General features: G+C 48.5%; 1 protein-coding gene across 2 annotated transcripts in view; it reads left to right on the top strand.

Moving 5' to 3' along the window:
- The first annotated feature begins 3,211 nt into the window (after positions 1-3,211).
- The window catches only part of NRROS (negative regulator of reactive oxygen species), an 18,132-nt gene continuing 10,662 nt past the window's right edge, over positions 3,212-10,681 (top strand). The window contains exons 1-2 of one of the 2 annotated variants that reach the window (XM_019513116.1): positions 3,212-3,442; positions 9,807-9,918. In XM_019513116.1, coding sequence (XP_019368661.1) covers positions 9,823-9,918 — 96 coding nt within the window. In that variant the 5' untranslated portion in view covers positions 3,212-3,442; positions 9,807-9,822. Of the gene's footprint in view, positions 3,443-9,803; positions 9,919-10,681 lie in introns of both variants that reach the window. The other variant, XM_019513115.1, reaches the window with a different exon arrangement.

Here is a 10,681-nt window from a genome sequence, read left to right as displayed (position 1 = left end):
ATCTCTTGCCCTCCTCCACATCTATTTCCTTTAACCTTTACAAGCCCCTCAGTTATGAAAGCATGCTCTTCCTGTAACCCTCTCCCCTGCTCTTTGTTCTGGAGTCTATTGAGTTTATAGATCCTATCCTTGTTGCCTGGTGCCTTTCTTCTGCTGCTGAGGAATTTTTCTACTGTTCCAAATCCCTTCCTGCTGGAAAAACTTGGCTGAACTGGTTTCCGAGCTTTGGCAACACCATCAGCACGTCCAGTGGTCTGGGTACAGCAGTTATACAATGCTGACATAACGGAGTAGATTTTACAAGCACCAAGTCTGTCATGTTACAGCAAATTTATAACCTCAGCCAAAGTACTCCAGCAGCTAGGGTCTTGAGGGAGAACTGGGGTTGGGTGAAGACCTGGAAGTAGAAACTGGGACTGGATGACTTTGAGGTCCCTTCCAGTTTTACTTTCTTATTATTCCTAAAACTTGGGCTTGGGTAAAACTTGGCGAAGTTAACTGTGTTTTGACTTGGCTCAAGTTTAAGTTCCACAAGTAATGGGTTGGACGTGCAGCAGATTGAGGGTGAAGCTAAATGTTATTTAGGCCATACTAAATTTGTGGAATATAAGTGGCATTAAATTTAGAATGTGCTACGAGCAGTTGCATGTTAAGGGTTAACACCATTTTTTGCCTGTGCTCTGACTTGCCGCTAGAGAGCTGGCAAGCAGGGGCATGGCTAGGAGCCAGGACACCTGGGCTCTATTCCCGCTTTGGGGTGGGGGATGTCTTGGAAGTAGTACATCCTGAGGTGTTGGAGGACTGCAAATTGCATTTTTTGTCTCTGTGGAGTAGACTGAAGTTACCCTAACACAAAATAGGTAGTACAGCCCAGAGTTAACCCTCATCTGAAGTGGTGCCATTTTGAGAGGTTCAGAGGGCGCGTAGCATGAGTTAACAAGCTTTAACATGAGGATGCTCATGTTTTAAATACCCTTAGTATGGTCTAAGTGTAACGTGTAACTTCACCCTGAGTTAGTGACCCATCCATTGCTAACACAATTGCTCTGCTAAAGTGAGGGTGTGGTGTTTCAACATGGTCACCCTTGCTCCACATCCACACAGAACAGGGCCAGCTGGACTGCAGTGATGCCCGTGTGTTAACTTGGACCAGTCCTTGCAGTGAGCCCTGAAACAGGCATGAGAATTTGGAGGTGTGGAGGCTGGAATTGATGAGTGAAGAAAATGGGGGAGGAGCCAAAGACAGGTTGAAAGAGAGAGAGTGTGTGTGTGTGTGTGTGGTGGGGGTTATATCTAAAGGTCTCAGCCCTGCTGCTTACTCACAGGGATAAAAATGAGATGCAATGTGCTGGGATTTCTGTTTTTTCAGTCTGCTTGCTGAGAACCAGGACATCTCTGACACGTGCACACTGCACTAAAAGAGGGTTGTAAAGGTTGCAAAGTCCAGAGCTCAGAAACTAGAAATGTAGAAATGCCAGAATTAAGGTTGCCCGTGCAACATTCACATGCCCACTTCGTGCATATACTTTTTTTTTTTAAAGAAATGTTTTGTGTTCCAAGCCAAATCTGCCAAATCGAGTCCAAATCCTTGAGTCAGTCCAGAATCATAAGTGGCTGTACAAGTGGCAAACATCCTCCACCCCCACCAGGGGCTTCAGATATTTCCAAAGTCTTTTGGCAGGCATCCTATGTACAGGCCCAATCCTAGAGGCTTGGGGTTCGGATACCCCCAAGTTTCGCCTGCCCTCAGCCATATGGCTGCAGGAACAAGCTAGGGAGAAGCCTCCCATTTCCATAAAATGGGGATTAAGCCCCAACACTCAGCGGCTATTAAACCACACCAGAAGAACAGTTATTCCTGGGAGGCTTAAGAAAAACTGCCTTCTTGGACCCAGATAAATGGTGTTTCCCCTGCCCTTGTGTATATACATTAAGATGGAGGTGTCAAGAATATTTGTGCTCTGGGCTAGGTCTGGACCATGGGACTCACTTGAAGGCTAGATCTGGACCCACCTCCAGTGCAGGGCAAGCAGTGGCAGAATGAGTGGTAGCAGGGAGCCATGGGGGTTAACACAACTGTTGCTGACCATGCTGCTGCTGAAACACATGCCCAGGAGGGTTTCATACCCTGGAATTTGATGGTGTTCCCCTTCCTCTCCCCCCTTTGCCCTGCCTCTGAATTCTTGATGCCTTCAGGAGCCCCTGGGGCTGGATCCCGCCCATGGGCCATAGGTTTGACAGCCCTGCATTAGGAGAGAATCCTTAACCGTATGGCAGCAGACTAGTTTTCCATGTGACCCCTGTCTCATTCGGGATGGACCTGTCTGGAGGACAAATCAGGCGAGAGGGACAGTTGCTCATATGATCCTCTATTTCTTTTGTTGCCAAAGCTGGAAGGTGTGCAGTAAATGGGGCAGGGCACTGCAGAAAGGGAGAGGGTGATCTCACAATTAAGCAAGCTGAACAAGTGGGAGCCAACCCCTGCCTCTGCTGCAGAGCTCCTTTATGTTGCCAGGCAAGTCACCTACACCAAGCTCTGCACAGGTGGCTGCTGACCGCGTGTTCCTCATTTGCCGAAAGTCTGACTTGAAACCGTGGGGTCCGATTTGCAGAAGTGCTGAGCACTCGTGGTTACACAGGCAGCTGTGTTCGGGGCAGATAAGATGCTATAAGGACTCTGAAAAAGCCGGGTCTGAGGTGCGCATTTTGAGATGCCTAATATTGGCACAGGTTTTTCCACCTTAATCCCTTTGCATCTCAGTCAGTTCAAGGAGGATGGTGGTGGCCCCTTGTTTCCCTGGAGTGCCGCAGTGACAAATGTGGTCATATCTGTGAAGCATTCAGGTGGGTAGTGATGGACACCTGTGAGGCAGGTAACCAGTCTGCCTGCAGAGTAGGGATTGAAGAGGATAATGTGCCAGGCAATGCCCACTGGACAGCAGAGGGAAACCAGTATTGGCTCGTGGCCCCCTGGGTCAGCCCTGTCCAGCTTGATCCTCCAGTGCCTTGCCAGCATCCTTGTGGCCTTGACCAAGCAGAGCAGTCCTGAGGCAAGTACCAGAGCAGTCTGCTTGCAGGGGAAGCTAGCCTGTCCCCAGGAGGAGCCCAGAGCCACCAGCGCAGAAGTTCAGAGCCTCCCCCAGGCCCAGCTCGTCCCCTCCCCCCTTGGTTCCTTTTTGTTTCTTGAGTGACTTGCGAGTGCGTGACCCTGGTGTAAGTGCTGAGATCAGTAAGCAAAGTGGCTTGCATGGCGTCCATGTGACTGCCATTTCCGTTGGTTCCTTCCGCAAGATCTAAATTAACCTTGTGCTAAGTGAGCGAGAGAGAGAGAGAAACCTCCTGGTTGCAGCTAATTTTGCCTTTTGTGAAGCCTCCAAGGGAGTGCAGGAGTGTGGCCACACGCAAGATGAATCCCTGCGAGCTGCGCGCGCCACCTCAAGCGGTGAGTAAATCCCTGGGCACTGCACTCTGCCACACTGAAGCCAGTGTTCAGGGGTGAGATGTGGGGGAGGTCACCTAGGTCCCCTGGTGAGGCTGGAAAGTCATTTGTCTAAAGGGCGTCTCTGGCTCACTGTGCTTGTGGATCTGGGCGGGTGGGTGGAGGTGGTTTAGGGGTGTTTCTGAGGTCTGTGAGTGATGAGGTGTCTCAGTCGCTGGCCTGTGTGGGGCACCACTCTGGTATGGCACGGTCTCCCCAGGCAGGACTGGCATCTGCAGTGATGGGCACAGGGCCAGGCCAGGCCATGTCAACAAAGCCCTCACTTATGTCTGTTTTTGTCTCCTGGTCTCCCTGTGGGATGCTCCTCTGACCTGTGTCAGGAGGATGCTGCAGAAGTCACACTGTGCCCCTGGAATCCCAACAGAGCAATACAGGAGAAGAAATGGAGGGTGGAAGGCTGGGCATGGAAGGCAGGGAGCTAATGGTGGGCAGAGCCTGGCATGGAGGTGAGGAAGGGAGAAGGAACCTAGCCAGCAAAGAAGCTGACAGTGGGAGAGTGACTGACTTGGAGGAGAGAAAACTGCCTGAGAAGGGAATGACGCAGATGTAGAAACAAAGAGAAGCATTTAAAAAAAGATTAAATGTAGTAGAGAGTGTGGTGGGAACAAGGATAAGGATGCCAGGCTTGGCTGCCATCAGGAGGCATCAAGTTATTCTGCAATAGGGTTTTTATGCAGCCCCTATTACTATGGTATCTCAGTGCCAGTGGAGTTGAGGCCCCATCATCAGCTGAGGTAGATGACTTTAAGTGGGATGACTGGTTTACACCAACTAAGGATCTGTCCCACAAAAAAAAAATTAGAGAAGGGGGGAAACCCCAGGAAACCGTAACAAGTGACCTGTGTGATAAGAGCTGGGTTTGTGCTTTTTGATTCTGGTGGTTTGGAGATCCCTTGGGGGGAAAAAAAAAACTTTGAAAATTTCCCCAGCTCTGCTCAGGAGCCCAGGCCCAAGGTACACGTTACATTTCTGGCACAATTAACATGTTAATTGTGCCATAAATAGCATCAAGCCACATGTTCATTATTGTTTATGGTGCCATAAAATGGGAAAGCAGACACTCAACAAGTGCGTAATGTCTTTGTGGTTGGCTTTTATGGCTTCACAAATTGAACATGGTATACTTCACCATCCCAATGATGATAATCAGCTGATTATCAGTATCAGGACATGGGCATCCCCAGGTCTGGAACCTGGATGGGGCTGCCCTGGTCCCAATGCTGACCATTACTGATTGTCCTGGTCCCAATGCTGACCATTGCTGATCAAGATGTAGGGTTGCCAGGACCCAGCACATTAAACAGCCCTACCCTGCAGCCTCCGCTCTTTAAGTTGCCTGGTTTTGGTGAGCCTCATACCATGGGACAGCTCCTGTGGCAGGGATGCAACCCTCCCCTGTCTGATCCCAAGGATAGCCCTGGGTCTGAACCAAGACCGGGGCTGTCCAATATCAAATCTCAAAGCTCAGCTGAACATCAGGATTCAGCATGGGCAGCCTGGGGTCTGGGGCAAAGCTGTCCTCTGCTCAGTTGGTGGGATTGGGCTGGAGGCAGCTCTGGGTCCTGAACCTGCCTGCCCCTATGCTCTTTCCTAAGAGAATGTCGGGTGCAGCTTAAAATGGGTGCACAGCTGAGGGTGAGGGAGCTTTTTCCACTCCCAGCTGCATGTACCAGTTAAGAGGCAGCCGACACAAGAAGCAGGTTATAAGGAAACTGCACACATTGTACGTGCTGGGTGGCTCTTCAAGTGGGGTGAGCAAGCCTGATATCAGGCATACAGCTCCCATGAAACTCAGAAAAGCAGGTGGGCATTTCCAGGCACCTGTGGAAGCAGTGCATAGGAAACAGAGCTTTCTGCAATCCAGCAGGTGATCCCCTCACTGCCCCCCATACTGATAGTCACATGATTGGGAGTCGAATCATTTTATGCCCTATTTCCATAACTGTGTGACCTGCCAAGTATGTCTGGCATAAAATTCCTCAGATCCCCAGTTGCACAGTTGCATTAATGTTTGCCAGCAGCCCCAATTCACCCACTTTGACTGCCAAAGAGAAACCTTGGTTTCTTTCAGAAATGTTAACAGTTATGAACGCTCTGCTCAGAAAGCCCCTCTGTAGAGTAGCATGGGCAAGCATCTGTGATTATTTGCCCAGGGACTTGGACACTTGACTTGTTTACACTGGTCTAATCAATCTTTACACTGGCATCAAAAAGGGATGGATTAATGACATACAGCTCAGTGCTGGTGTAACTTACTTGAATCTGGTGTAGACTTCATTTTGGCCAGGATAGATTGAGTTTAAGGCATAGCTCTTTTGGCCCACCTTTTCTAGGGCCTTCCTCAAGAGAGGCAAGCAGGCCCCTGAAGACGCCTGCTTGAACACCTTGATAGCTGGCTCAGGTTCCTTATGCCTCTTATGAAGTCCTGTGACCATCACACCAAGACCTTTAATGTATACACTGGGGCAAGAGTATGGAAGAATGGTATGTGCCCTAGATCTACCATCTCCCCTTTACACCACTGAGACAGAGTACAGAGGCCAGACTGAGTTCAGACATTCAGGGCCTCAATGGTTGTAGGTTCTGCCAGAAAACAGCATATTAGAGCTGCTTCTGACTGCCTAATGCTTCAGTGAGGGTGCATTTCTGCCAGGGTGATGTCCTTTAGTCTTGCTTCAACCAAGGAGTACCCACAAGGCTCTGAGGGCTAGGGTTCAGAGGTGCCCTATACTCACCTTACTTTGGAGGTTAAAATCAGAATCATAGGGCTGGAAGGGACCCTGAAGGATCATTGGGTCCAGCCCCCTGCAAGAGCAGGAAAGACATCTGGGTCAGACGACCCCAGCCAGGTGACCAGCTAGTCTTCTCTTGAACACCTCTAGGGTAGATGATTGCACCACCTCTGGGGGGAGCTTGTTCCATAATCTGGACACCCTAGTTGTAAAGAAGTTTTTCCTAACATTTAGCCTGAAACGGTCTTCCAGGAGTTTGTGGCCATTGTTTCTAGTTTTCCTCCAGGGTGCCCTGGTGAACAGTTGTTCACTGAGCCCCTGATGTATGCCTCTGATATAGCGGTAAGCCACAATCAGGTCCCCTCTCAGCCTTCCTTTCTTTAGGCTGAAGAGTCTGAGATCCCTCAGCCTCTCCTTGTATAGCTTGCCATGCAAGTCTCTGATCATGCAGGTGGTCCTTCTCTGGACCCTCTCAAGCTTTAGTACGTTCTTGTTGGAGTGCAGCGCCCAGAACTGGATGCAATACTCCAGCTGTGGCCTCACCAATGTTGAGTAAAGTGGGAGAATTGCTTCTTTGGATTTATTGGGGGTGCATCGATTGATGCATGCCAGAGTTTTATTGGCCCTAGCGGCTACTGCGTCGCATTGCTGGCTCATATTGGCCCTAGCGGCTACTGCGTCACATTGCTGGCACATATTCATATTGTTACCCCCGGATCCCTTTCACTGTAATGGTGGTTAGGTTAGCGAAGCCCAGCCTGTAGGTGTGCTGGGGGTTCTTCCTTCCCAGATGCAGCATTTTGCATTTCTCTACATTGAACTTCATCTGGTTACATTCTGCCCAACGTGCCAGCCTGTCTAGGTCTGCTTGTATCTGCAGCCTATCTGTGGGCATGTCTGCACAACCCCATATCTTGGTATCGTCCATGAACTTGGCCAATGGACTTTTCACCCCCTCATCCAGGTCATTGATGAAGATATTGAAAAGCACCGGGCCAAGTACTGACCACTGGGGTACACTGCTGCCCACATCTTGCCAGGATGACACCAATCCATTCATTTGGACTCTCTGTGTCCTACCCTGCAACCAGTTTTGCACCCACTTGACAGTCCTGCAGTTGAGCTCAATATCTTCCAGTTTTCTGATCAGTACCTTATGAGATACGGTCAAAGCCTTCCTAAAAGTCAAGGTATATGATGTCAACAGCTTTTCTCTCACCCAGGTGACAAGACACCTGATCACAGAAAGAAATGAGGTTGGTCAGACAAGACCTGCCTGCAACGAAGCCATGCTGGCTGTCATTCGGTATCAAGCCTTCTTCAAGTTTGTCACATATAGCCTCTTTGATGAATATTTCTAGGATTTTCCCTGAAATAGAAGTTAAGCTAATTGGCTTGTAGTTTCCTGGGTCTTCATGCTTTCCCTTTTTGAAGATGGGCACAACAATAGCCATCTTGCAGTCCTCTGGGATTTCTCCAGAGGCCCATGATTTTTGGAAGAACTTTGCCAGGGGCTCTTGCGATTACTTTGGCCAACTCTTGCAGCACTCTTGGGTGGAGTTCATCTCATCCTGCTGATTTATATATGTCTAATGTCTTTCATTGATCATACACCAGTTCTATGGCAATGGTGGGAATGGTGTTAATCCTACCCTGCTTGCTCTGTGCCCTACCTGGCATGTTGTTCCCCTTGGTCTTGTGAAAGACTGAGGCAAAGTAGTCATTTAGGAGTTATGTTTTTTCCTGAGTGGTAGTGAGCAGGTATCCTGAGGCATCAAGCAGCGGCCCCACACTCCCATTAGTTTTTCTTTTACTCCCTATGTAGCTAAAGAAGGACTTCTTTTTGTCCTTGATTCTTGTAGCTTGTTTTAGTTCGGTTTCTGCTTTAGCTTGCCTTATCTGTTTTTTACAAGTGCGGGTCATTGTCAAGTAGTCTTCCTTAGAGGCTGTCCCAAGCTTCCATAGTTTGTATGCCTATTTTCTTTTTCTGTAGGAGGGCTGCAACTTCCCTGCTTAGCTAAGTGGGGTTTTTGACCCTTCTGCTACTTTTTCTCTTTAAAAGAAATATTGCAACCTTGTGGTATTTTATAGGAGCTACCTTGCCACGAGCAGCCCCACCATTGCCACCAGGGCCTCCGGTCAGATGCAGTTACCTTGGGGGAAAACAGCATAAGTGGTGTGTGTCTGCAGCTATTCTGGGATAACTGTTTGCTCAAGACAGATGGACTTCTATGTGCTTCCCTACTGCCTACTCGTAAGGTGCTCATATATAGCTGCCTACTGTGTGTTGCTACCTGTGGGATAGCTGATCATCTGTCTGCTTTGGATCTTGGTGCTATTTATGCCAGTGTGGAAAAACAAAGTAAATTGCACCAGTGTAAATGTGCTACATATCCTGCCCCCTAGGTTTGCATTTCTCTTAAGTGAAAATGCTATAAACAGATGGCATCATCAACCCATTACTTTTTATCAAAAGGCAGTAGGTTCCACTGATATGGACCACTGGACTGTTGGTGAAAGACCTGATTTTTCAGGATAATTTGGGGCTTGGTTTGGTGGACACCCAGCACTTCTGAAAATCCAGCCCTTTGTTTGTTAATAAGACATTAGATAAAGGGAACTGTTCATGTGTGGGATTCTGCTGCTTCTCTGGAAGGAAACTTCTTTATGATACGCTGCAGGTGGATGGACACATCTGTTCTATGAGGTGCTGTGGTTCCTCTGAGAAGGGTTTTCATGTCTTAACGTTACAACATGGTGTGTCACTGCACACTCGCTGGTCCTGTGAACTGATCCTGAATGAATTTCTATTGCTTGCATTACAGTAGGGTCTGGTCGGAGGGGAGTTGGGGGGGGGGAGATCCCTTTGCGCTAGGAATGTGCTGGCACATTGTAGGAGATGGCCTCTCAGCAAAAAGTAAGATGAGGCTATGAAAGAGGCTCAGGTTGTCAGATCAGAGGAAGCTGGGGGAGAAAGGTGTCTTCAGTCCCTAAGTGGGTCTCAGGCCAAAGTCTGGCCTCCATGGAGCCCCCTATATGTAAATATCCACTATAATCAGAGCAGCAGCTGCTGGGAGGTGTGGGCATACCTGAGTTCAGGTACCAGCAATCTGTAGCTAATTTACTTTGCTTCTTTACCTGTGCTGAACTTGTACCCAGGTATTTGGCCTACCTTGTGAACATCCCCTATGTTTTGCTGCTCTGTATTAACCCTCTAGGAAGTATTCCACCAGCTTGGGGTGTCACTGATGCCCCACCTGCTCCATCCCCACTTTTATGTATCCCCCTAGCCCAGAAAACAAAGGAAGTGATAGTGAGTTGTTAGGCCCAATGTGCATGCAGCCTCATAAGAGTTTTTCACAGAGCAGAGCCAGCTGCAGGTCAAAGTATTCAGGGCCTGAACCTACATTGTGATTCAGTGTAAGACTGTATTTGAGGCAGAGTTCTGTGAAGCAGTGACCATGCCATCTTGTGTTTCCTGAGAACTGGCTGGACCCTAAAATAATCCTTCCCATGGGATAAAGGCAGGCCAGGCCTCTCAAGTGTGGTCTTATCCTGGGTTTCTCTCTTAGCAGGAGCACTGCTGTTGAGATGGAGACAACGGTGCTTTGGCTCTGCCTGGGTCTAGCCTTTCTAGGAAGAGGATGGGGAAGCCACACTGGAATGTCTCATGGGGTTTGCAAACTGGTGAGTTCCCTGGTGCTAACTCATGTGGTTCCAAAGCGATCCCTTCTCTTTCCCCCTGACAGCCTGCTTTCTACCTAACTAACTTTTTATTTAAAGTCACCAATAGTTTGGCTTGATGTGAAACTGTGCTTTCATCCAAATTAACTGTTTGTCAAGAGGGGGCAAAAAAACCCATTACCTATTTTTGGCAGCTGCTGCTTTAGGGATGGTGGAGGAAGCAACTCCAACCTGTTTTTCCCTAGCCTTGATGTTCATCTGTTAGACTGCAGCTTTATCTTGGCCCAAAGTTTTTTTTTTAATTAAATGTAGGTGGAACCTAGGCTTGCCTTTCTTGAATGTGAAGAGAGCATCTAACGTGGTGCACAGTGAATGAAACAGGGAATCCTGAGAACAGCTCTTTCCTGGGGAGCTAACTGATAAAGTGGGAGAGGGCACAGCAGATCATAGAAGAGGCATTTCCATAGTAACCGCATTTATTAACTTTGTTCTCACAATAAATAAAAACCAAGATGTGAAGTGGAGGAAGGGAAAGAGGGAAATCAAGAAGGAAGCAGCAGGATGGGCACCAGACCTGGATTTGTGGGTAGTTTGGGGTGGGAATGGAAAGAACCACTGGGAGTGCTTGCCCAAGAAGATGCTGGCTTTTTGGGTGACTGCTGTGATGTTGGGCTTGATTTTTACTTTTTATTTTTTCAGAAGTGCCAAGCACCTGTAGCTTCCACTCTGAAAACAAGCATTGTGGGCTAATCAGTGAAGTGGGCTT

This window comes from Gavialis gangeticus, unplaced genomic scaffold (assembly GCF_001723915.1).
Source record: "Gavialis gangeticus isolate Ggan-Ray unplaced genomic scaffold, GavGan_comp1, whole genome shotgun sequence".
NCBI classification, from domain to species: domain Eukaryota; kingdom Metazoa; phylum Chordata; order Crocodylia; family Gavialidae; genus Gavialis; species Gavialis gangeticus.
The sequence above is the reverse complement of the archived record's forward strand: the minus strand, read 5'-3'. Positions and strand labels throughout refer to the sequence as shown.